The 26162-nt window shown below is 46.3% G+C and overlaps 1 protein-coding gene across 9 annotated transcripts in view; it reads right to left on the reverse strand.

Moving 5' to 3' along the window:
* SRGAP2 (SLIT-ROBO Rho GTPase activating protein 2) overlaps positions 1-26162 on the reverse strand; it is a 242667-nt gene that overhangs the window by 36035 nt on the left and 180470 nt on the right. For 7 of the 9 annotated variants that reach the window (XM_045182803.3, XM_045182779.3, XM_045182765.3 and 4 more), the window contains exons 8-13: positions 24211-24435; positions 20409-20510; positions 19167-19364; positions 9770-9854; positions 6908-6935; positions 5028-5052 (exon numbers count right to left, since the gene is read on the reverse strand). In XM_045182803.3, the coding sequence (XP_045038738.2) occupies positions 5028-5052; positions 6908-6935; positions 9770-9854; positions 19167-19364; positions 20409-20510; positions 24211-24435 (663 nt within the window). The remainder of the gene's footprint in view (positions 1-5027; positions 5053-6907; positions 6936-9769; positions 9855-19166; positions 19365-20408; positions 20511-24210; positions 24436-26162) is intronic. The other 2 variants (XM_024575296.3, XM_045182769.2) reach the window with 1 other exon arrangement.

The raw sequence follows: 26162 nt of genomic DNA on the forward strand, positions 1-26162 counted from the left end.
TATAACTGTTAGGTGATCTTTAAAAGTGTACGTCTGATCGCTTACTGTCTAGGCTAAACTCTTTCAAAGACTCCTTGTTACTTTCTTTACATAGCTTTGCAGGTCCAGGGTCCTTCCTGCGTTTGCCTCCATTTTCACCTTGTTATGCTCTGCCCCCAGTCTCTCTACTTCAGCCACACTGGCCTTCCCTCTGCTCCCCAGATAAGTCCTCCTCGCCTACGGCTTTGCATGGGCTGCTTCTGCAGCTGAAATGCTCTCCTCACCTCAGGCCCCTACCCCTTGGAGTCTCACTGCAAGTACCACACTTCCTCAAGGATGCTTTTCCAGACTCTCCAGATGAGATCAGGGCCCGGTGTACAGGGTCTCAGCACCTTGAACTTGGTCCTCAAAGCCCCAATTGTGAGTTAATTGTGTGGGTGTATTTGTCTGCCTTTGACACTACTATAGCTCAAGCTCCAGAGGGCAGATCCTGTGTCAACTCTTGGGTGCCCAGCACTGGTGTGATTTTCTCCCATAGTGCACGCTCAATTCCTATCAGTAAGGGTGGTGGAATGAACCAATAGGAGCAACAGAATGGGACTTTGTTTGGTATAGAAGGTAAAAAAGAAAAAACCCAGCTCTTGGTAATAGTACAGACGAACTGGTACTAAAACAGAGAAGGAGGCCTGCCAGATGTCACTCTTTGTTCTGCCATTTTGCTATACTACCCTGGAATTTAACTTCTTTGGGCCTCGATTTGGCATCTGCAAGTTGGAGAGGGCACTGGAGGTGAGGAGAACAGTATTTCCTACTGGCTCACCAACACTAGCACTTACCATTTACAGAGGAATTTATAGAGATGTGTTGGGCCGTGAGTTTAGTGAGTTAGAGGCACTGGTCCTAGTAACAGCCCTACGGTGTACATATTATGACTATTCTCACTTGACAAATGAGGAAATAAAGGCTTAGCGATGTGAAAAGCTGCGTATGGAGACCTAGCAGGTAAGTGGCAGACCCAGGCAGCCTCCCTCTGAGACTGGACATCTACCACCCATACTGCTTCCTAGGAGCTTCGAAAGCACAGCCAGGTGTACATACCAAATATTGCTAAAAACCAGTAAGGTTTTATCATGCAACTAAACACCTAATGAGTCAGCCAATGGGGAAGAACAGGATTAAGCAGAGGGACCCCTAAACCTAGTTAAAAAGGGCTGTGGATGTTTAGCCCAGAGACTGTACTCTCAAGTGGGATGGGTCCTGTGGCTTCTGACCATTTCACAGGTTGGCCTGTGCCCCACCCCTGCCTCTGAATTTCCAGCTGTAACTATGGGGCTTGGCCACTGTAGGCAAGCAGCTGGGCCTCATGAAGAAGTCAGGCTGAGGGAAGAGCTGGCATGGCCTCTAGCTCCCAAGCTTGTCGGGACCCCCGGGTGCTGTCAAAAGGAGTAGTACTGCATGGCCAAGTGGAGCTGCAGTCAGGAAGGCCTTAGTGTCCACAAGCTCATCTTCGTGACCCTCACACCCATCTGCTTCCTCCAGCTTTGCAGCTACAGCAGCCAGTGTCTGCCCTCTTGCTGCCATCACTGACTTCTGCCAGCCAGGCCCAGGGTGATCATAGAGAAAAGATCCTTGTCAGTTCTTTCATAGTCTAATGAAGAAACTATTTAAAAAAAAAAACAACCACTAAAACCCCAGTTTTGGAAGTCTTCCTATGTTTACAGATGTTGCTATATTTTTTACTTACAAATAGTAGCAGTGATAATAAGGATGGTGACATGAAAGTCTGAAAAGTTTTTCTGGTCCTCGATTTATAAAGACCCAGAGGGAGGGAGCTTGGGGAGCTCACAAATTGCTGGCTTCAACAAGCTGAGTGCAAAATTTTGCCTAGACTCGCAGGAAATGGAATATCAACAGTAGTTAAAGTATATAGACAGTATTGCAGAAAACAAGGATCAATGATATTTTAACCTGCCTGTCCACAGTTAGTAAGTAGTATTTCAGAAGTAGCCCAGAGGGGTAATCTGAGTGTGGAGACGAGAGTGAGCCAGAGATGAGCTGTCCCACTGCAGAACAGTATTCTCCTGGTCCACACTGCTCCATCGGGGCCTAAGACAGAGTCCAGTGGGAGCAAAGCCTGGAAAAAGTCATGAAGACTTTGGCGGGGGAGGGGGGCTCCAAACACCCCTGTTTTGCCACTGATTTTGCACACAGCTGACCAGGCAATGCCTCTGTGTGTTCTTATTCAGTGTCTGTACTTTCTTTCTCTCTCCTTCCCTCTTCCAACATTAGAATCCATGTCAGTTTAATTTTTTTATTTACAGTATTTTTGGTCCTTTAATTCTAGGGTTGAAAAGGATCTTTAAGAACAACTGGGCCAAACCCCCATTCAGGTAGCAAGCATAACTGGAGATAACAGTAAAGCAGAAGTCCAGTGATTTGCAGGAGTGAACCATCAGCAAGGTGGACAGATAATGTCTAAACAATTCATTGTTTGGCATAGTGGCTCACAAATGACAGAGTTAGGTACCGATCTCTGTTATGTTTGCTAGATTCCCATTTTCACTAAGGGAGAAACTATCTCTTGACAACTGATTAGACGTGGCTAATGAGAAGAAAAGAGGCATCAAAAATAAGATTTGGTACTTCCAAGGCTGTGAAGAATGGAGGGTCCCCATTAAAGAAACAGAGAAGTTAGGGGAGGTGCTAAGTGAGAACACGGTGGGGACGGTGAGACTGATGCTGAGGGCAGAAGGTGTATCTCGCAGCGATGTCCACTGGGAGTTAGAGCCAAAACTCAGACTGACGGTGTTTGGAACAAGTGGACACCAAGGAAAGGAGAGGAAGATTCACCTAAGGAAACAAAGTGACAAGGGAAAGAATACAGAGAGAAAAATAAAAGAGGGCAGCGCCTTGAGGAAATGCCTAGATTTAGAGGACTGGAGAAAGAAGGGTCAGCAAAGAAGATACGGAAATAACAGGAAGGAGGAAATGCTGAGCTGAAGGGAGCCAGGAGAGTCTGGAAGTGGCAGTTGAGGTGTTTCTTTTGAAGAAAAGTCTGGGATGGTTTGCACCTAGTCTTTGCTAGGGTCAAAAATGCCTAGAACCTATTAGGGACCCTCAAAAACAAAAGCTGCCAGATTCCCGTTTGACTGATTTGCCATAAAAAACAAACACACACATGTTTATTCCCTGGTTACTTATACAAGATTACTCACCATCTAAATTACTTACTATTTACCCACTGACTAACTCAGAAAAACGCTTTACTAATGCACCATTAGAAATGAGCTGCTGGACAAAAACCGGGGCAGCAGAATGAGAACAAGGTCCTTATTTGATTGGGGCTTTCGGTGTGCCCTAAACTTTTACGCAAATCTAGCACACAAGGCAAATACGCTTGGGCTGCGAATGCTTAGGTGCAGCAGAATGCAAACCAGATAGGTGCCATTCCCCTCCATGGTGAGTGTAACCAGGTGTGCAGCCCCCCTGCCAAACAGTGGTCTCAGCACTCCTGTAGCCAGAGTGGAGGCTGTGAGGCCCTTGGACAGATGCTCTATCTATGAGCAGGAAGCCCAGTTTCAGTCCATGAACTGAAAGGAACAAACTTCAAGTTCAATCCTGTTCTTAAGTGTTGAAAGGAAAGATTTGCTCTCTTTAACAGATCCACCTATTAATATTTTTTTAAAGATTTTATTTATTGATTTTTAGGGAGTGGGGAAGGGAGGGAGAGCCTGTCTTGAGACCCCCACTGGGTGCCTGGCCTGCAATTCAGGCATGTGCCCTGACTGGGAATTGACCCAGTTCATAGGCGTGCTCAATCCACTGAGCTACACCAGCCGGGGCGCACCTATTAATTTTAAATGCACTAAGTTATCCCTGGGAGTCACTCCACTCCTCTCTAGTTTTAAATGAAATAGTGGGAGAAAAGGGAAGATGGAAAAAATTAGAGGAGCAAGAAGAAAGAGAGTTGCAATGAATTTTGTATAATTTAAAAAATGTGTTATTGTATCCTATGGTGTTCTCATTAAAATGAGATCCAAAGTAAAGAAGGGGGAAAAATAGTGGCAGCAAAGCTAAGACAAGTGAGGACTAGGTCATCTGAGTTCCGCAGCTGTCCTAGCCAACCGGTCAGAGCCACCCGACAGGCTGGAGACCCTGCCGGGGCTGCCGACCCACAGCAACCAGGTGCTTTCTCCATCTGGTTATCTCCCTGTGGCAACAGCCATGGTGAATTGCCTCAAATGATTTTTTTAAGCCTGAAGCAGCTTTCCCCTGAGTAGACACAAAGACATTTCTGAGCTCTCCCCACCTCCTCCCTGATGCCTACTGCATAGCTGGTATGAGCTTAAAAGATACAAGATCATTTCAGTATTTGCCATAAAGAATAAATTAGGAAGTCAAATTTGCTACTGCAAAAAATCAATTCGATTAATTTCTTAAAACAAGCCCAAGCGCCGTTTAGATTGTCCCTCGGTGCAGATTACCCATCCACTGCTGAGGTCTCTCCTAGTGTGGGTAATGAGAGCTAGCTGCCCAGATTTTAATCCAACACTGAAGATCATGCACAAAATTGCAGCTCAGCATCACTCGCCTATCACTCCTGGGCCAGACTTACCTTTGCATTTTTAGAATGTCTTGGAAATACACCTAGGATGACCACTGGAAATAAACCAACAATTGCTAACTTAAAGCAAGAGCGCCTGGTCTAGGTGATTAGCTGCTGTGAGTTTCTGCCATATTGGCACATATGTGTGAAGTGTGAGGCCTTTTTCATGGTCTTCTGAAGGACGGATGCCAGGGGCAGTTCTGCCAGTCAAATCAAATCTCACTGCGTAAGAGGAACAAATCAGAAAGATCATGGCCATTCCAGCTAAAAGCTAGATCAACGAGGTTGCCATAATAGTAAACACACTATGACTAAATGGTACATTTCCAACACAGGCCTTCAGTCAGAAAAGTGTCGTCTTGCCTACAGTAGAGTTCCATGCATGTCCGTGGGATGTTATCATTTTCACACTAGTCAAGTCTGGCTCTTGCTGGGCTCTTACCTGCTTCCTCACGGTTGAGCTACGCCTGTGGTTGACCCCACCAAGTCAGAGAAGACCAATCCAGCAAGAGGGAGGAAAAAGAAAATGGGGTTAAAAACAGTCTCTTTGGTGGTTAATGAAACAAGTCACATTATTCAGTTAAGACCTAGAAATGGCTAAGAGACTTGATCCAAAGAAAGCCCATTAAAGCTCTTTTCACAAATGCACAGAGGTCTCTGCTTTTAACGTCTGCCACCATTCCAAACCAGAACAGGAGGGGATCTGTTCGGTTGACAGGGAAGCACGTTTGGGTTGACAATAAGACCTCTCTGCAAGGAGACATCAGTAAACACCAAAGGAGGCTGCAGTTTTCTGTCTTAGAAATACTCAGGGAAAAGGGAGGCAGTGACTTTTCTGGAATTTAGAGGGTAGTGTCCAGACTGGAAGGAACCTTGGTGATCCTCTAGGGCAGGGGCGTCAAACTCATTTTCACCAGGGGCCTCATCATCCCCGAGGTTGCCTTCAAAGGGCCGAATGTAGTTTTAGGACCGTATAAATGTAACGTCTCCTTAACTAGGGGCAAGGAGCTCGGCGCTGCCACTGGAGAGAAACAAGGTGCCGGGCCAGATTCGGCCTGTGGGCCTTGTGTTTGCCACCCGTGCTCCAGGTCAGTGCTTTTTAAGCATGGGTTTGGCCTCAGAAGCCTTTCTCCAAGGGAATCCAACTCAGAGGCACAATGCCCCCAGCAAGGAGAGTAGCGCTGTCTTGTCTTGAGTAAAGGTAGGGACCAGAGCCTGGCCACTGGGCACCCTCTGCCCCTTCCATCAGGCCGCCCTTGATGAACCACGTGGGAATCCTAGAGCTCCTCAGATCTAATGGAATGCTCTTTCTTGTCTTACATATGAGAGAACTGGAGTTCAGAGAAGGAAAAGAGCGGCCCAATGTCACACAGTGAAATAACACAACATAAGGGAATTCAATTTATACTGAGACTGTATCACTAAGAAGATACATTCCATGAATTCTATTATCCTGGTTCCCTCCAGTCATTAAGATGAATGGGATCTTTATTGTAATCCACAATGACGAAACGATGAAAGCCAAATGACGCTATTTCTAAATAACGAGCCTATAATTGTAAATGGCCTCGTGATTATTTTGTGTTTTGGCAGATATAAGTGGTTGATATAATGGGCTAACCCAGGGTCTCTAAGGAGTCCAGCCCATTAGAGCTCTTTTCTCCAGTTAAATCAGCACATGCTTAGGCATTTGAGAACTATTGACTGAACGAATGCCTTGCTCTCTGCCAGCTCACGAGTTTTCTCATAGCAGCTCCGTAACTGGAAGGGAAAATATTTGGCTGGGGTGGGGGAAGACGGGGAGTGTCGCATACTTATACATCATCGGGTCAGGATTTCTACCAATGCAATGTAACAGTTCATTATCCAGCACCAGTCACTAGTAGGGGCTCGTCATCTTTTCCGTGCATAAAAAAATCTCAGGCCAAATGCTACCTCCTGACCTTCCGTCTCAGCATCAGAGACTTCCCAAACCCACATGTTTAAGCCTGGCAGTTAACGACCCTTCCTCCAGAGTTGAACATTTCTTTTCTTTCCAATGTAGTGGCTTTTGGGAGTCTCTGGGACTATTTCAGTAAATGGTAACTCCCTAAACTCAATTCTGCTCAGGTCTTTCCCTAAGTCACAGCAAACCCCATTTCCATTTGGGGCAGGTGGAGTCAGCAAGCCAAAGAGAAAAAGCAACCTCTGCCCAAGGCCACTCCTTTGCAAAGCCATCCAAGGCCTTTGCAACCGGACTCCTTGGCTCTTTCTTGGGCCGGGATCTCTCTACCCACAGGCCTCTCTTCATCTCTTCCCAGGGTTGTCCCAAGCCAAACCTACCTGGCCAGACTGCAATCTGTCCGCTGACCTGTTGGAAAGACAAAAGCAAAAAGCGGCTGTTGAAGCAGAGGGGTGAAAGAGTACAACCTACTCTAGGAATCACCATGTGGGCCCATCTCCCCAGCGAATGACCACCGGTATCACAGCGTGACCAGCCTTCAGGGCAAAAAAGAAGGGAAGCTCCCAGAACCCCTTTCTGGGCAAGGGCTGTTTTTGATGCTTGTTTGCAGCCCAGGGCTGTTGGTGTCGCTAAACCTTAGGTTTGCCTGCTCTGCTTCCCACTAGGGTGGCTTTAGGGGACCAGTAGCAAGGCAGACCACACGTTAGAGAACACGTTATTGGAACCTTCCCGTGGATGAAACTTAGCTTCTCTTCTGTGTATGGTGTGTTTGTCTGTTTGGTAAGAAGGAAGGGACAGTGATGATACGGAAGTTCTAGTTTTAAATTCATACTAAATTCTCCTATTAGGTTGGACTGGGGTGGCAAGGGAAAAGAGATTTAATGCTGATATTGCTATCAAACTGTGGTTCTCAATCCATAGTGGGTCCTAATATGATTGAAATTTTTTTTATTTATTGATGACAGAGAGAGAGAGAAAGAGAGAAATATCAGCTTCTCAGCTTATTGTTCCACTTATTTATACATTCATTAGTTGCTTCTTGTATGTGTCCTGATGGGGGACTGAACCCATAACCTTGGCATATGGGGACAACGCTCTAACCAACTAGCTACCCAGCCAGGGCTTAATATTAAGGTTAATGGGTCATAGCCAGCTTTAAAAATGGAATTGAAAATCTCAATGTTCATGAGAAGTATTTTTATGCTTTTCAAAGACAAATACATACGCATGTATGCATGGGCCACAATGTAATCTACGTTGCTTCCTTTGGGTACACAGTTAACCAGCTTGGTCAGTGTCAGACCTACATTAGATAAACCAGCAAAAACCCAAACAGGCACTGAGCGGATAAGCTCCCACAGTCCTCATCTGCGCTCCTGGAAAGGCAGCTCCAAGCGCTGAGAGAGGGCAGGGCTTTTTCCTGCCTTTAAAGGTTGCTAATTGTTGATTACAGTTCAGCTCATCTTGAGCAACAACACCCGCGCACCCCTCCGCCGCCCGCCCCCCCCAACAGCATCTCATTACTAAAAGCTCAGCTTCCATTGGCAAAAATATTATTCTGAGCCATTGTTTTCAACATCTGGCCCATTTCCATTCTGGAATATTCATACACATCAATTATCCCTCCATGGCAAGAACAAGGGGCTCTTGCATTCTGGTGACAAATACGGAAGGCAGAGATACGATGACTTGCATACAGGAAGATCTATAGCTATTTTTTCCCTTATTGCTAGAACTTATCATATCCAGATGAAAGCCACTGGCAGCACTAATGAAGGATCACCAGCCTTTGCCCTCCACAGTAGCGCGTTTGGTGTACTGTGTATATGTGTGCAGCCCATTCTCTCTGTAACACACAGGCTCTGGCCTCTCCGCGCCCCCCGCCCTCCCCCAGTCCCTGGAGGCCCTGTTCCTCATCTCACTTATGGGCTCTGCTTCCATTATCTTGGCATAAGGAAATCATGGTTATAGTTTGCTTCAAATAGTTCTGGGCTTTCTTTCCTCCGATTCCCCGTGGAACAATCTGATAACCCAAGAGTAAAGATTTTCTATAAGCCAAGTTTGGATCTCAATGCCCAAATCTGTTCAGCATGAGTCTCCTGGGTGGTGGGAAGGAAAGAGAACAGAAGTTACTTAACAGGTTTTCTTCACATACAAAAAAAATGCTCCAAAAAAAAATCACAAGATCAAAGACATTAGAGATGAAAGAATCATCTGGAGGAATCACCCAGGGCAAGAGAAGGACAGGGCAAGATGGGTGGGTAGGAGGCTCTGGTATGAAAAGCAGGGCTCCAATTCCTGTGGTCAATGAGCCAACGAATGCTGTACATTTTCCTATACTCTGCAGTATGTCTGAGGACTGCTCAAGATTTTATTTTACAGTAAGGTTTGACTTTCACTGGTGTTAACCACATATGCCTGTAGGCTCCCATTTCCCATCTTTAAGTGAGATTATTGGGGCAGAGAGGAGGGGCCAGCATTCAGAGGCATCCCCAACCTGGGAATCCCATTAATCATAGGTTGCTGAGAGACCTGGGCAGGGTGCCAAGAACCCCAGGGAAGCTTCTCTTTCAACCTTCGCCTTCTGTTTGACAGCTGGGGAGAAAAAGTCCAGAGTGCCAGTCTCGTTCTCTGCCTTGCTACTTCCCAGGGTCTGGTTAAAATCATCCTTCCAGATGAGACAATCCATTCAGCACCTTGGCCTCAGCATGGTCAAGGCAGAGGGCGGGCTGCCAGGTAGCAGCAGAACTTCCCAAAGCAGGAGGAATGCAATGCTCTACCATGACGCTACAGAAAGCAGCGGCCTGTCCATCACCTGTGCCCTTCATCCTCCCCTCTCCTCAGGGCTAAGTAGCTCATTTGCCAGCTCCCTATCTTGCTCCAGCTTCGAACCTGCCATAGAGGAGCTGAAAGTTTTCACCAAGTGTCCAGAGAGTGAATAACTCACCAGCCCCTTCACCTCAGCCATGGCAAAGGAGTGCAGGAAGGGGACTGGGTAAAGAGTAGGCACGCTCCATTTAAACAAATAAATGATGCCCATTAGTGCTTCATTAGGCACTGCTCTCTTCCCATTACTCAAGCAGTCATCTGGGGAGTCTGCTTCCACATCACACAGGCTAGGAAAGGAAATGTATTCATATAACCAGATCAGGTTCACTTGGCTTAGGGTGGAGGCTCAGCTCTACAGACCAGGGCTCAGCCTTCCCCTCAACGCCAAAGCTCGGGCAGAGCACCACACTCACTTTCTCCCAGGGTCTTCTGGAGAAGGTCGTGCTTAGCTTGTAGCTTGGTGATGAGGTTCCTGCCCTCCAGATACTCCTTCATTTTCTGTAGGGGAGGAGGAGAAAGCAGTCAGACTTCTGAAGACAAACAAAACAAAACAAAACAAAACAAAACAAAACAAAAGTGCAGCTGTACAATTCCCTTTTTAAGAGGGCATTTGGTTTCTGACCCGATTTCTCCCAGGTCCATTTTTTATTTCTGTACAACCCTGAGCATCTGGACAGCTGCTGATTTCCACGGAAGCTCTGCATTGGCCAACGTAAGAAACTGTCTCCTAGAGCCCCTCATTCATCTCTTTCAGCTCCACTGAAGAAGACCCGGGGAGGCAGAGGGATTCACTGAGCCTCGGTCTTCTCGGTGTTGAGGCCACACATCGGCCATTGGTCACCCTCACTGACATCCAGCCCCGCCTCGCCCTTGCTCCTCCCCGCCACGGGGACATTCCATCGCACTAGGCGCAATGCCAATGGCGGGCTCAGCCCCCACCCCAGCTGCAAGCCCAGCATGCAGAGCATCTTTGTCTATCTTAATGAGCCTCTTCCTCCATTCTGCATGGAGTCTTTGTGGAAAGCCTGGGATTTCTGAGCTCTCAAAAGAGGGGCCGCCACCCCCCACCACTTGCATATACACAAACCAGCAGGTCCAAACATCGGATGAGGTTAAGGAAATGCAATTCCACTTGCTCTAACAGTCAACATATGACTGCTGCGCTGCGCTTTCTGATTTGACTTCTCTCAACCCTCGTCTGCCCAGTGAGAGACTAGATTTTCCGGGACAATTCATCACATCTTCGAAACGAACCTACGAGCTATTATCATTATTCCCATTTTACGGGTGAGGGCACTGAGATTGGGGGAGACTAAATAAACTGCTTAAGGTCAAACAGGGAGCGAGGGGTAGAGCCAGTGTCCAAACATACGCAGTCTGACAATACAGTGGGTGTGCCCGTAACCGTCATGGTAACACGCTCCCATTATGGTATCAAGCAGGAAAAGGAGGACGAAACTGCACAGAATTAATTCTTTGTGTAGATGTAGTGAATGAAGACATTTTAGGGCACTGAGCACAGATTCTCTCACTGGGCTCTCACAAGAACTCTGTGTCGCACATCGGGGAAGGCATCATTACTTTGTTATTACCGATAAAAAGACCATCTTGGGTAAGATGAGGCACGATACACTGCCGACTGCCGCAAGACCATCAGTGGAAGGGCCAGGCCTGGATCTCAGGCCTTTGGCCCCTTCACACAGTGCTCTCTCCCTCTCTCCCGCACAGCTGCTCGCGGGACCTCCGTTTGCCTTGGTTGTCTCCAGCCGCAACAGTTCATCTGCTGGGTCGGGGTCACCCACACATGTCTAAACCCACAGGCAACACGGCAGCGTTTCCCTGAGTGCGATCCGTGAATCGCTGGTGATATGTGAGATATCGGAGGGGGCTAAGCGAATAAAACATTTTAAATTATAACATTTCTGTCTTTCTTTTAGTGTATTAAACAAAAAGTATAATTATACATCAAGGCTTTGAATTTATGGCTATTACCACTTAGGATGAAGACAGAAAAAACAGGTGACGAAATGTGAGTTAACTTTTACTGGGTACCTTTCTGTAGAACGTGAACTTTTAACCAAGAGAGGGTATTTCTTTTCTCTCCCTCTCTTTCTCTCCTGCAAAGACAGAGAAACCACTCTGCTTTCTACGGGGGGCCCTTCTTGGCCCCCCCACGCTCACCCAGATGCTCCCGTGCGCTCCTCTGCAGATCTCCATGACGGCACTTCTCACACAGCCGTCATGGAGGGTTTATTCCTCATGTGTCCTTCTCTCTAGACTGCCTCCTTCCCATGGTCAGAGACCACAACATCCATTATTCTTGGCATCCCTGATGCTGAGCCCAGGAGATAGTATGAGTACATAATGAAGCATGAGCACAAAAATAAACGGTCTCACTCTCCTCTGGACAGAACCTTCCGTAGCAGTCACAGACCAAGCCTCCAACTGTGCTCCTACTCTTTAAGTTAAGTATGAAACAAAATAAACCCTATACCAGGAGTGTCAAACTCATTTTCACTGGGGGCCACATCAGCCTCACGGTTGCCTTCCAAGGGCCAGATGTAATTTCAACTCCTTAACAGTTAAGGAGTAGTGACATTTACACAGTCCTAAAATTATTTGGGCCCTTTGAAGGCAAACACAAGGCAGATGTGGCCCATGGTGAAAATGAGTTTCACACCCCTGCCCTATACCAAATCAATTCTGTTGTTTTACACAGGATCTGTTTCCTCTGCTCCTTTGTGCTTTTGCAGATCATCTGCATTAAAATAGGCTTCTTTGTCACCTTCCCTTTCCATGTGCTCCGGCTGCAAGCTCACCGGCTGTCAGTCTTCCGGGGGTGATGTCCACTCCCCCACCAATGCCTGACTGTGAAGTCCAGAACCATTGGTCAGGGCCCAGAGGTGCGACACCTGCACTGCGAACATCTGAACCCTCGAGGCCCCTCGCTGGAAGGTTATCCCAGGAGACTCTAAGGCTTCCTGATGAGGAAAAATCTGCCATGAAACTGTAACCCTTAAAACAAGACCAGACTGCTTAGAAAACAGCCAAAATTCTGGAAGGCAATGAATGGATGCAAATTCCTTCCTCTCACTCATGTTTCTACTTTTGATTCCGGAAATCATTTTTTCATTCATGTTTATAGTTCACTAGTTAGCTTGGCTGTCACTTGGTGAGCCATTAAAATAAATAATAATCTGATAAGAGGTATGAAAGATTACCTTTTTGGGGTTCCATCGAATCTTGAAGGATGGAAGCTGTGTCACAGTATGACCTGCATCCCTAAGACTGGGAACAATGGTTGGAAGTTTTCCATCTAGTTAAGTCAGGTATGGGAAGATAAAAGCATCCTAGAGTTGGTAGGCATGTCATTTATCACTTCTCTGTCCTGCCCACGGCCAGCTCTCATCTGTATGAGAGGGAGGCTGGAGAAATAACTTTGCTTTCACTGAGAAAGCTGAGTTGAAAGCTTCCGTTGCTGCTGACTAGACACACAAGACAAAAGCAGCGGGACAGTTGAAGGAAAGGGAGGAACAGGTGGCTTTTCAAGGATTTCTGCAGACTAGGGGCCAGGAGAAGAACTAGTTACGTGTAATCTCAAAACCCTTCCTTGGACAATAAGGTTGCTTTCCTTATTTAAAGTATGATCCAATAATAGGTAATTAATTTTTTTCATTCCACTCCCTGCACCCTGCTCCCCTCAGCAAACATCCAACAATAAAGGGATGGGCTGGTGTTTTCCTCAAAGGGGGAGAAAAGAACGGGCAGTGTGCTATTCTAGATCACCAGAGTGAAATTAAAATTCCTGAACACAGTCTAAGTGATGCCACATCCTCCCTCTAATTTCATACTCAGTAGGATCAAAGCTGATCATATATTCAAAAAGTAGGAAGGCAGGCAAAGAGTTTATTGGGTGGTTTTGGTTTTTTGCCACGTGAACCTTCAATTTCGTTTTTATGATCTCAATTTATTTCTTATTTTATTTTTTAAAAGATTTTACTTATTTTTTAGAGAGAGGGGAGGGGAGGGAGAAAGAGAGGGAGAGAAATATCGATGTGCAAGAAAAACATCCATCAGTTGCCTCTTGCCGGCCCCCAACTGGGGACCTGGCCTGCAACTCAGGCATGGGCCCTGACCAGGAATCGAACCTGTGACCTTTCAGTTCGCAGGCTGGCGCTCAACCCACTGAGCCACACCAACCAGGGCTCAATTTATTGCTTAATAAATTCCCAGTTGGTTATCAACTGTCAGCAATAAGTTTCATTTATTGAAAAGTATTAGTATAGTACTAATTTCTCCCTCTGAGCCCTCTCTCCCTGACATTTTGGCTGCAGTAAAATGGAAAAGCCTGAGTTGGAATATTCTACCACCATTAATTAAATCTTCTAACCTTCAGCAAGTCACTTACTCCCCAGTCTTAGATTCCCCATCTGAAAACTGGGGCTAATAATATTTTTTCACAAGGCGGTTGAAGATGAACTAGGATAACAAGCATGACTGTGATTGTTAGAGCGGGGCCAGCAACGAGCAGGTATGCAAAAGTGTTCCTTACACTTGAATCACCTGCTCAGTTAACCTAAAAACAGTCCTTCCCTCAACTTTTTTGCTTTGCGCTAATACACAGGAAAGCTGAATCAAAGTAGGTTTCTAGTCTTAAATAAAAAAAGAACAATTTGACAGTAACCAGAGGGGAGGTGGGAGAGGATAATGGGGAGAAGGGCAGAAGGGTTTTCAGGAACAACTATAAGGGACACATGGACAAAACCAAGTGGGGGTGGAATCAGGGGAGGGAGGTGGGGATGGTTGGGGGGGGCAGTGGTGGGAGATAGATGTGGACAACTGTAATTGAACAATAAAATAATTTTTTTTTAAATCAGAAAAAACAGAGGCACAAGAATGCTTTGCAAATTCAATGTAAAGTACCCCTCACTTTAAATGTGCTTACCATGGAGGTACAAAACTCATGGACCTCGTGGCCATGTATGCCTTGAATTTAATCTGTGTGAAGCCAGGGCTGTAAGTACCCACGGCTGTACGAGTGTGGGGTGAGTGGGAGGAGCGAATTAAGCCCAGCCAGCCCCCTGTGCAGAGACACACAGATGCCACTAGAATGGCTGTTTCCCCACCATCCAGGCACATTCACATTTTTCCCCTCCTCCCTGTGAATTTTTAAAGCAGGACACAGCTGTCATACAGTATAAATACTACAGCAAACCTTTAAATGGGAGCATATCTCCCCACTTTAGTTGACAAGGCAGAGGCAGTCATTCACTCGTACCTGCTTAGCACACATTCATGAACGCCTGAGGAGAGTACCAAGGCGAAACAGACCTCAGACCACTGGGTCCAGGTCTAGACCTACAGCACTGGCCAAGGCATCAGCTCCTCTCCTGTTACCTTACCTAAATCAGTCCCCAAGAATTCTGGCAGTCTATTCGTTTATTTTACCAGCTATAATCCTTTTTTTTAATAGAGATTTTATTTATTTTATTTTTTAGAGAGGTAAAGGGAGAAAGAGAGGGGGGAAACATCAACGTGTGGTTGCCTCTAGCACGTTCCCTACTGGGAACCTGGCCAGCAACCCAGGCATGTGCCCTAGACTGGGAATTGAACCAGCAATGCTGTGATTCGCAGGTCGGCACTCAACCACTGAGCCACACCAGCCAGGGCCAGCTATAATCCTTAATCCCTTCCCCACTCCAATCCCCGTACAAGGAAATACTTTGGAGAAATGCCAGCCTCACAGGTTTTGACAATCATTGGCTAACCAGGGAGCATTACCGTCCATGAGCAGGGGCGTGGTGAAATATACGATGGTACATCCATCCATACAATGGAATTCTGCACAGCCATTAAAAAAGGAGGCTCGGATACAAAAATTAGGGGATGAATACAAAAATAATATCCAAAGTAAATTAAGTAAAAAAAAGAAAAGTAAAGAACAGTGGAAGTAGCATACTTTTACTTACATTTCTATTTATTTCACTGTGTTTCTAATGTAATTCTACTGTACTGAAGGGTATGTCAGTGGTAGTGTATCTTCGGAAGGACACAGAATAAACTGGTTTCAGTCACTTGGCAGAAGGGAAGGTATGTGGGGATCAGAGGTGGGTAGGAGCTTGACTTTTTTCTGTATGCTATTTTTAAATCTTTACATCTTCAAAAAATACATAGTTTTTAACAATCACAGTAAAAACAGCAATGGGAAAGAAGTGGACATTGCTGGTTTGTGTGTCATAGAAGACAAGTGATACAAAGCCAAGGAGACCAGGACATGGCTCCTCACTTGGGGCAAAGAAGAGGAGGAAGCTGCTGAGCTGTTTCTAAGCCTTTCCTTCATACCAGCTTCTTCAGAGAAAAAGCCTGTGGCCCAAGACCAGGCAACAAGAGTTCTAGTTTCAGCTCTTGTTGAGTTTCTTGGACAAGCTACCCATACTGTCTATATTTATTTTTATCTTTTAATTCTTTCAGTGAGAAGGTTTGGTTAGATGGTATTTTTAAGAATCACTTCAAGCTTTAGAATTCCATGACTCTTTTCCTGGGACTCCTTGCCTGACACCTTTTAGGGGATGCTTCAAATTTCCAGTTGAAGTCATCTGAGCAGATCAGTCTGACGACAGCGGACAGTGGTCAGGGAGCTTTCCTAGCAGCTCTCTGGGTCACAGGCACACTACCTAGGAGTCAAAGGCACGAGAAGGGACCTCTTCCTAACTTTCCAAGAGAAGAGCGCTTACAGTGCCCTGGCTGGTGTGGCTCAGTGGACTGAGCGCCAGCCCGTGAACCAAAGGGTTGCCGGTTCAATTCCCAGTCAGGGCACATGCCTGGGTTGTGGGCGGGCCAGATCCCCAGTAGGGGGCACGTGAGAGGCAACCGAACATTGATGCTTCTCTCCCCTGCCTTCCCTTCTCTCTAAAAATAAACAAATAAATAAATAAAATCTCTGAAGAAGAGAGCTTACAGGATATGCTGTTCTGCTGTTTCTGCTGTTTCTGCAGGGCACGGGGAAAAACATGGCAACGTCTCTGGAGGCAACAAACTAAAAAAAGACCATGTGCAGTCGTGTTGGCTTTGCATGGTTTTTGCAGGCACAGGCAGCCACCCTGCTTGACATGCACAGCCCCTTTTCATGAATGTCCATTTTACCACCCCCCAAAACCCTTTTATCATAAAATGAATTATCTGACACATTCCAAGCACCAGTCACAAAAATGATGGACTCTCTTGTAAATCTGTTATTACACGAGCCCAGACAAAAAACGTTCCCGTTAGCCAAGAAAATTTGCACAGTTTTGATGAGTAGCTCTGTGGTCACAAAGGACAGGAAATGGGTTGGAGGACGCCAGTGCAGACAAAGGTGAAAGGGTGGGCAGGATTTGAGAGGTTACCAGTTTGAATATGGTTATTCTTGCTCTTACTGAAGGTCAACTTTGAATAAAAGTGTTAGAGATTCATTTAAAGCCAAAAAGTAATCCTGACAATCTTCAACACAGAGTTTTAAGTCCAAAATTTCTTATTTAGTCAAAAAAAAAAAAAAAAAAAGGAAATCTTCTGCAGTGTAATTCGACTGGGTCATTCAAGTACTATTATATCTAAGCAGTCCAGACAGAGCAGCCAAACAATCCTATTATTAAAAGCTTCTATAACCCTCCTGAGTGCTCAACAACCTCCTGAGACGACGAAGCTCGGGGCGGCCAGACAGCCCTCGCTCCAGTCAGTAAGCTCTCCTAATAGCCAGCCCGGGCCTTCACATGTTTTTATGCTTCTGCACACGCTGCTCCTTTCTCAAGGAATGCCATTCTCCTCTTGATCCACCGCCCGCTTCACTCACCCTTCGAGATCAAGTGTAAAACCACTTTGGGTGTGATGTTTCCCCACCTCTACTCTTCCTGGTCACCATTCTTGCACATGTGCGGTGCGCATGCATGCATTTTGAAATTTTTATATGTGTACATACCTTTTTAATTACAAAACCCAACCTGTCACACCTGTTTAGAAATATAGGAAGTAAAACGGAAAGTTCTCCCTTCATATGCCTAATCCCATCATCCCCCTCTTAATTTTATACCCCAGCGTTCCCAGCGGATAGCACACAGTAGATCCTCAGTAAATGATCAATGATTAATTTAATAATGATAACTAAATAAATAATGATGATGGTGATAATAAATTTTCAGCACTTACTGAGAACTAACTGCAAATTAGGTGGTGTGCTAAATATTTTACAAAAATTAATGAATGAGTCAAAATGTCGTTCCATTATTTCTTTGTATAGATTTTAGTATTTCACTCAAAAGTGTTATAATTAAATGACAGGAAAATCTTAATCATTTAGTAAATGAAAGTAGATTATAAAACAATGCGCAGAGCAGTATTCAATTTATTTGTAATAAAATTACAAATGCATGCTTAGATATGTGTTTGGGCGCACATATATCCTAGCACTAGTATCTCTAGGTAGTGGGATTGTAATTTTTATTTTCTTCATTTTTGCTTCTAAATCTCATATAAGCATCTGATGCTTTGTATAACAAGAGAAGCGTTATTTTAAAAGAATAATACTGTCCTGGCTGGAGTAGCTCAGTGGATTGAGCGCGGGCTGTGGACCAAAGGGTCGCTGGTTCAATTCCCAGTCAGGGCACATGCCTGGGTTGTGGGCCAGGTCCCCAGTAGGGGCCACGTGAGAGGCAACCACACATTGATGTTTCTCTCCCTCTCTTTCTCTGTCCTTTCCCCTTGCTCTAAAAATAAATAAAATCTTAAAAAAAAAATAATACTGTTAAATCACTCCCTTTCAACAGTCTTCTTCAGGGAAAAAAAAACCCCTAAGAATTCTGAGCTAAACTAAATAAAAAAAGATTTCTTTTAAAAAAAGATATCAAATCACTAGTGTTCCTAAATGAAGAAAGGGCAGCGTGCAAAGAAAAATTAAATAAATTGTTCTAGCTGGAGGAAAAAGTCAATTTACTGCATGTAGACTGTGTTTCTTGACTGAAAAACAAGTTAATTTCTCTCATTCAGAATCAGTGTGCATATTCACTGGCTATATTTCATCTCACATCTGCAAACTTAATTTCTCCTTCCTCGGTCATCAGAAGATTAGAAAATAAATTTTAGTCCAGGCAATAAATCCTACTTGGCAAGCTCAAAATAACTTAATTATTAAAAAGCAGCACCGAAGACCAGCCAGCAGCTTTCACAGGGCTGTTAACACTATTTAAAAAACACTGGGTCCATCTGTCTAAAAGACTGGAAGACACATGAATAATAAAATACGATATTCTGGAATTCTCTGCAAACCAACAAAGCTGCCTGTCTCCCTGAATTTTAACAATAATTACCTGTCCCTCTGGATTTTAGCAATAATTATGAAAGAGAATTTCCCATCGACACAAACTGTAAAATAAGGTGACCACACCACCTAGAAGAGACTACAGACTTTAAAAACAAGACATGTGTCAGCCAGAATATTTGAACGCAGTTCCCAAGAACCAAGCGACGTAGGCCCCCTTTCAGGACCCTCTATGGCTGAAAAGGAAACTTTCACACCAAAGCCTACTAAGTGGTTAAAGAGAGAGTCTTCTTGGTAGTGTCCCTGGGAGCATCCTCTCTCTTGGGGGTCCCTGTTAAACACATCCAACTTGTAGATGTTTGTGCCTTTAAGTGTAGGGATAGTCTCCGACTGGGCCCAGATCTAAAACTAGGCTATTTAAAGACTGCCCTTCAGACACTTCACGAGGACTCCGAGTTCCAAACCTCCTCATGTGCTGCACTGCCTAAACGTGATCTTTAAAGGCCATCAAGCTCCCTCACCGTGAAATAGAACTGCTCCGTCTCTTGCTGGTTGGCTCTCCTCTTGGCAATGCTGGGCTTGCTCATGAAGGTTTCTGAGACTGTGGACTTGACGGACTCCATAGAGTTGCTGTACTGGAAGCAGTCCGACACATCAAAATCCTCCACGGTCACGATGTCCTGGATGGTCTGTAGAGTGGCCTCCATTGTCTTCTTCACCTGCCACAACAAGGGCCAACATAATGCAGGAGGCGCAGGTGATGGAGAAGCTTGGGGCGGGGAGGGGGGGAAGGAGTGGGCTGAGGAAGGAGGGAAGATGCTGCCAGAGGGTACAACTCTGCCTCCCACGGGACGGTGCTTAAGTGAATGATGAACACCACACGGACTGGGGTGTCCAGTGCTACTCTCCAGTGGGGACCTAAACAGCACCACTCCCTTCATGCTATGCACTTGACCCAATTCTTTTATTAATGTTTACTTTTTACATTTATATTAGTTCTTGACTAGAATAGGAGTGCTACAGGAGAGAGAGAGTAAAACAAATTCAAACCAACCCCAAAATATAAAGAGTTAGTTAAAATGTGTGATGGGCACGGTCCTGGAACGCCCCAGCTTCTGTTTCATGACTTCCAACAAATCAATGGGCTTGTTTCCCTGTTTGCAAACTAAGTGACCCATCCCTAGTCCTTCCTCATCTTCCTGGGAAAAGTAAGACTTACTAAGATGCCAGGTAAGAAGTTATTTAAGCTGAAAAGAAAGGAGCTCTGATAATGAATGATACTGCCCTTTTGAATCGGTTGTTGAAAGCAAATATTCTAGGCCCAGGAGAAAGTCACCCTCTTCTAAACCTAGGAGAAAGTCAACCTTTTCAAAAAGGACAGAGGTGTTTAAAGTGTCAAAGTCAAAAGCCTGTTTGCTGAAAATCCTGGACAAAGCCAGGCAGGAGGGGGTGGTTTCAGAGACACAATATTGTTCACTCGTCTGCCAAGGGCCATTTTGATTAAAAGTGTGTGTATGTGGGGAAGCATTTTGCAAAAGCTCAAAATAGAGCTCAACCTTTGGCAATGCAAGAGCAACTTCCTGGAGTTCAAGGGCAGGATGCAGCAGAGGGGGAAAATCCAAGTCTACATTTGGCTAGGAAATGTTTGCAGCAGCCCGGACATTCTCTCCACGCTCCTTCCACTGCTCCCAGATAGGCGGCAACGAGAAGTTCAACAGGGAAATTCAGGGGGTGGCTCTGAGTCTCTTAAGCAGGAAACTTACCTCTTCATTCTCAATCTTCAGGGTGGATAAGCGAGACTGCAGTTGTTGGCATCTCTGTACCAGCTCACTCTGGACAGGCTGCTGGGCACAGAGCTGGGAAGCCTGCCAAAAGCCAAGTAATACCAGGTCAGGAAGAGGACACTCCTATTGGCAGTTCCAGAGTCCCGTTACTGCTAATAAAACTACACGTATTCAAGGTGTTAGGCTCGGTTTCTATGTTAAAACAAAATCCAAAGCCAAAGTGTGTGGATTTCCTCCAAACACAAGAAAAGAAGGAGGAGTTGGACCCATTTGGAATGACCAGGACTTTCTTTGAGCTCATCTCTAGTCTGGTGCTTGGCAGCGGCAGGTCTGTGCAGGGTCTGTGGCTCCATGGAAGCCGGAGTTAGGCCAGAGAAGACTGTCTTGGGCAGCCCCAGCTCCAGATACACAATGCTTTGGCACAGGGAGGACTTCCTGCTGGAGGTCCAAGTGGCCACCTCTGTGGCCCCTCCCTCATGCCTCTTTGTACACCAGAGTGAAAGCAGAAGAGAAGTGGGTCAGGAGGCTAACTTGCTGCTGTTGGCAGTCAGCGTGTGTTTATAAATCTGTGCCAGGCATGAGAGCTCTGACTCAATTAAAGAAAGGGTAAAGCCAGGAACCAGTCCACAGGCTACGTCAGAGGACTGCAGAGAGCACGGAATCTGGTGGAAGCTGGCATTTTCAAAGAGCCATCACTTTACACTAGGTCTGCACCAGAATGTGGGAGCGAAGTCCACTGTTCCCCCAAGGATCACTGTCCGCAAGCTTTCCCCTGCATAGCAATGGCTGAACCACTGTCCTCTGATGATGGCATGGCTACTACGGCAAGGACATGAGGTCACCCAGTCCTCAGGATGACCGATTAGGAACTGAAGCCTGACAAATTGGGAGGAAGGACCCACATGGAGGCAGCTCCTGTCACCTAGCCACCACGTGTCCCTTAGCCATTCATCTGTGGAGACACATCTGGATAGAACTGCCCTTTCTTTCCTAGCAATGAGTGGGCACATCCATATGCCCACAGACCATTCTCTTGCTCGAAAAGACAAAACCTCTCTTTAAACCGAGGGGAATGGGACTTGACCTTTTCCTCCATTGGCTTTTAAGCTCCTAACTAACTTGACCTCCTCCCCCACTGAGAGGCTGGTCTCAGCAAGCTCTCAGATCTAGAGAGAGCTGACTTCACTCTGGCTGTGGGATAAGCAGACACAATGGAGAAAGCTCGGAGGCCAGGATGGGTTAGTGCCAAGAGTAAAACTCTCTGGCTGCCTGATGTCACTGGTCAGGCATCCAGAGCCCCACCAGCCCCTATGGGCACCAACAGTAGAGCCAAGCACCGACTCCTAGTATATCTGAGAGTGCTTGGCATCAATTCATGTGCTGAGTGCCCTGGAACACCAGTCAGTATGGGGCCTTGGCCAACTGCAGGGCTTCTGGTCGAAATGCCACCCGAACTTTGGCCCTAGTACAAAGACTTTCAGGCAGCTCCCTCTCGTTGCCTCTATAGTCTATACACAACCCACACTGATGGGATAGAGTGGCTGCAGGGACCAAGAAAGACTTGCCCTCCCCTCTTTCTATTTTCCACTCATAGAAAGGCTAGAATGGAATGCGGAACCTTTGGGAGATCTAGGACTGGCCCCGGCCCCTGCCTGACTCAGCCACTGACCAGCTACATCACATAAAGGGAAGGCCTAGGCAGAAGAGTAAACTATTGATTTTTAAAATGACCCAGACTATTCATTACCCAAGCGAAACTATACTATTATTAGCAGGGAGGAGTCGTGGAGAGAAAACCACCTCTACCCCTGTTCCTTTAAGAAGCAGCAGGGCTGCTGATGCACGCTTTGGCAGCGGTCCTCTACCGGGGTGCAAGGTAATGCATTCCAGCTGTGCTCTGGAGTATGGAAATGAGGTTCTGACAGGGCTAGGAGGGGGCCTGAGCACCCAGCATTTGGATTCCCCCTTTATGGAGACAAGCTGTTTGGCTCAGAATGCAACTCAGTCAACACCAGAAAATGTATCACTCCACTCAGCTAGTTCCCAAGTTCCACTGATTCTTGGGAAGAAATCTCAGTGACAGCTGGAGAAGGGGCTTGGAAGGCAAGAAGCCAGGGCAGGTGAGGAATGGGGATTCCTGGGGTTTGGTGACACTCCTCCCCCTACTCTAATTGCACAGGCTGCCATCTCACTTCCCCCCATCTGTTCAGATGCTGACATTTCCTAAGCCACAGCCATGGAAACAAACTGTAAATGGCTTGGTTTTCCCCAAAAAGGAGAGAAAAGAAATCATCTCCACATTTTTGTCTTTAAGATAGAAACGTCCCACTCTCCACAGTGGCCAACTGATGACAGCAAACCCTCTGGTTACATTGTAACAGTTGTCACTCTGGAGTAGGGCTTACTAGAGACGTCTGGGTGCTAATGCCAATGGAAGTGCCGATGCCTTCCTGAGAGGACACTGTTGGGTTTTAGTCACCTAGCATCCATCCCTCCCCCTGGTACCTTGGACCTGACTGCCTACCAGGGGAGCCTCCCAGTCCACAACTCCAGCCATGTGCTTTGGATGGGGGCTCTCCTCAAAGAGATGGTCCTTATGCTCCTCAAGGGGATGGAGCATAAGCCAATCAGCTGACTACAGATCCCTAGCCACACTGATTACTCAGGGATAAGCAAGTCACCCAGTCAGAACCAAGAAGACACCGTGAGACTTTTGTGGGAGATTCTAGGAGGTAAGAAGATACCTTTCCACTGTACTTCAACCTAGAAAAAGGTAAGGCTGGAATGGAGTTATCTTGCCCCTATAGGAAAAACAGCCTATCTGAAAACAGGGTCAACATATACGGACATGAAGCAGAGAGATAAAAACCTAGTCTTCATAAAATCCCCACTCCTAAATCCCCCCATGCCTGAGCTTTTACTACCTAAGACTGTGTATCCTCCTTCTGATTTAAGCAGTAGGTTAAATCGTGGCTCCTACCCACAGGGATGAGCCTCACTCCAATTTGTGTGCACAATCACCGGAAGTGGGACCAAAAGATAAAGAGTAATGGAAACCAAGAAGCTTCTCTTTCTTCTCACTTTAGTTTAGTTAGGCCCTTCTTGTTTTAGTCACTGAAGGTGGAAAGTCCAAAACGGGGCCCCCATGTTCAGGTTCCCCTGGCTGCGCAACCAGTACAGACCCTCAGGATGACATCGTAGCTCCTGCCCTTTCTGTAGGCGCCCATTCTTTTCTGTTCAGTACCCAAGCAAAACTATACTGTTACTGCAATCTTCTAGCCCTAGGAGAACCAGGTCTTTTAGAACTCTGCCAAACAACGAACGATCACATCATCACTCTGCTCGGCCCTCCCTCCCCAAGATGGGCCTTTCATGTCCGGCCCATCTCAGCTTTCACTTCTTCCACCCTCACCATTTGGACCCTCCTACTTCCTTTCACCATTACCAAACGGGGAGTCGTTTTTAGAACATACCTGCTGTTTTTCACTCCTCTGATCCTGTCGGTCCCTTTGGGCGCCCCTTCTCATGCGTATTTCCAATTCTCTCTCAACTCCCCAGGCTGTATACTCCCAAGGACTCTAGTCCCCCATGTCTGTGGCCAAGCCCAGTGGACAGTACGCACTCAGCAGCTGTTTGCTGAATGGGTGGAGTGTGTCTCACTCACCCGACGGGAAGCCCCAGGCCTTACTCTTCCCAGAATAATGTGGCCTTGGTGTAGTGAATCTAGACCCAAGTGAGCTCAAGCCCCTTGGGGAGAGGAGGGAGGGGAAGAAGGCCTCACCATGTCCCCCATGTGGGGCTGGAATTCAAACTTCATGGGTGGGCAGAAGACATTGTTGTACATCTCCATGAGGCGCTGCTTGTCACTGGTGGCGTCCAGGTTCTCTACAGCATTCTCGATGGCATCCAGACCCTCGTGCTTCGACTGCTCCAGATTCAACTCAGCAGAGAGGAAGGTGCGTAGCGCCCGGTTCAGGCTAGCATGGTAGCCTAAGTCACAGCACTGCTGTGGAAAGGAGAGCACATGAGCAAACCCTGGGGAGCCCCAAGGCTTGGAAGGAAGGGAGAGGGGCCTTTAGAGCAGATCTGATCACGTATATGAAACTGACTGCAGTGGGAAGAAGGCTGACGTTCTCACTTCCAAGACCTGGGTGAGATTTCTCAATTCTTGACTCGAATTTCAATGGTAAAACACACCTTAGAGGACTATGAGGCGGTTAGAAGAAAGAGGACTCATTAGGACAAAATAAAATTATGTAATCACGCACTGTATAGTGCTGTTCAATAAACATGAGAAGAATTCAGAGTTAAAGGGATCCTCTTACAACTTTGGGTTTCTCTGGGGATACCATGACAACAAAATTCAATAACAAAAATATAGCCTGCCACTCTCTGAGGGTTACTGCGGTTAAGTCACTGCGTATCAACCACGCCAGGCCATTTCTACACTCAGAGTTCAGAAGTTAGCAGAGTTCCAAGAACAGTTCATTACACAAACTCAGAAAACTCTAGGTGGGAGAAGAGACTAGGGGGCTGACTCTGTCAGTCATCACCCCTACCAACTCCCAACATTCTAGAACAGGCCGTAGCTACAGACTATGATTTCTGCACTAAAGCTCCTTCCCTATAAAAAGAGCATTTATCAGGTCAAAAATTTCTAAACATAAGTCTTAGTGGGAAAATTCATGTGAAGAATTTGATTTCTTAAAGCAAAATGCAGAAAGAAAAAAAAAGTAGGGAAGAGGCAATAGTGTAAAAAAAACACTGGATAGGAAGTCAGTAACCTTGGAAAAGTCACTCCCACCCCTGAACCTGTTTCCCTAACTACGAAGTGAACAGACTTGGCCATGTCAGTGGTTCGCAGCTGTAGATCAGAGCTCTGTGGTCCTGTGCCAGAACCTTCTCAGGCTGCCCCTTGGAGTCTCCTATCCCCGCCTCAACAGAACCAGCTCTGCTCTTTTCTTCTATTTAATAAATTGGGATTTTGTGTAGGTCTGGTTTGAAGAAAGAATTCTTCTGCTGGAGAAAAAGTCTGAAAATACTTGGACGAAATATAAAATCCCTAAAGCCCTCTTCAGCAATAGCATTCTGTAACTCTGACAGTGTTCCCCGTCCCTCCCAAAGGACCCAGAGATCTTAAGTCCTTGGTCATCCATTATCCCCTCTATTGCTAAAGCAGCTTTGAGACCCAAAACCTGAGAAGACACGTCAGAGAAGAATCCACGGAGAGAGTAAGAACATCTGCCTGACCATCACTTCATTCCATAAGCGGGTATCAAATGAACTCTTTCCCAGCCTTTCCCCTTCATCCCCTTCATCATGATCACACTGGGAGCAGCCACTGTTGGGGGAAAAGGCATGTGATGTGCCTCCTGCTCCCAGCATCTGACAAGAAGCTCAGCGACAGAGTGTGCATCAGGCTGGGCTCCGGGTTCAGTGCCAACAGGCTCTGGCAGGTGCCTGGCTGCAGCGGAAGAACAGCAGTTACAGCTTAACTAGAGGCAGAGGATGGAAAGACAGTAAATTCAGCCGAGAGGGAAGAGCGAATGGAAGCTAGACAAAAGTGACTGATTGGGAGCCTGCAGTGCAGGGGCCCTTTCCCCTCTGGGAGACCTGCTGGTCTAGCCAGGTGGCCCTTAAACCTGTAAGCCCTCCCATGCCTGTAAATCTATGGCTGTAATCTAATGAACAGAAGTAACACTACCCACAGGACCAAGCAAGTGTGTGGGGTGG

The sequence above is a fragment of the Desmodus rotundus genome, chromosome 12 (assembly GCF_022682495.2).
Source record: "Desmodus rotundus isolate HL8 chromosome 12, HLdesRot8A.1, whole genome shotgun sequence".
NCBI classification, from domain to species: Eukaryota; Metazoa; Chordata; class Mammalia; order Chiroptera; family Phyllostomidae; genus Desmodus; species Desmodus rotundus.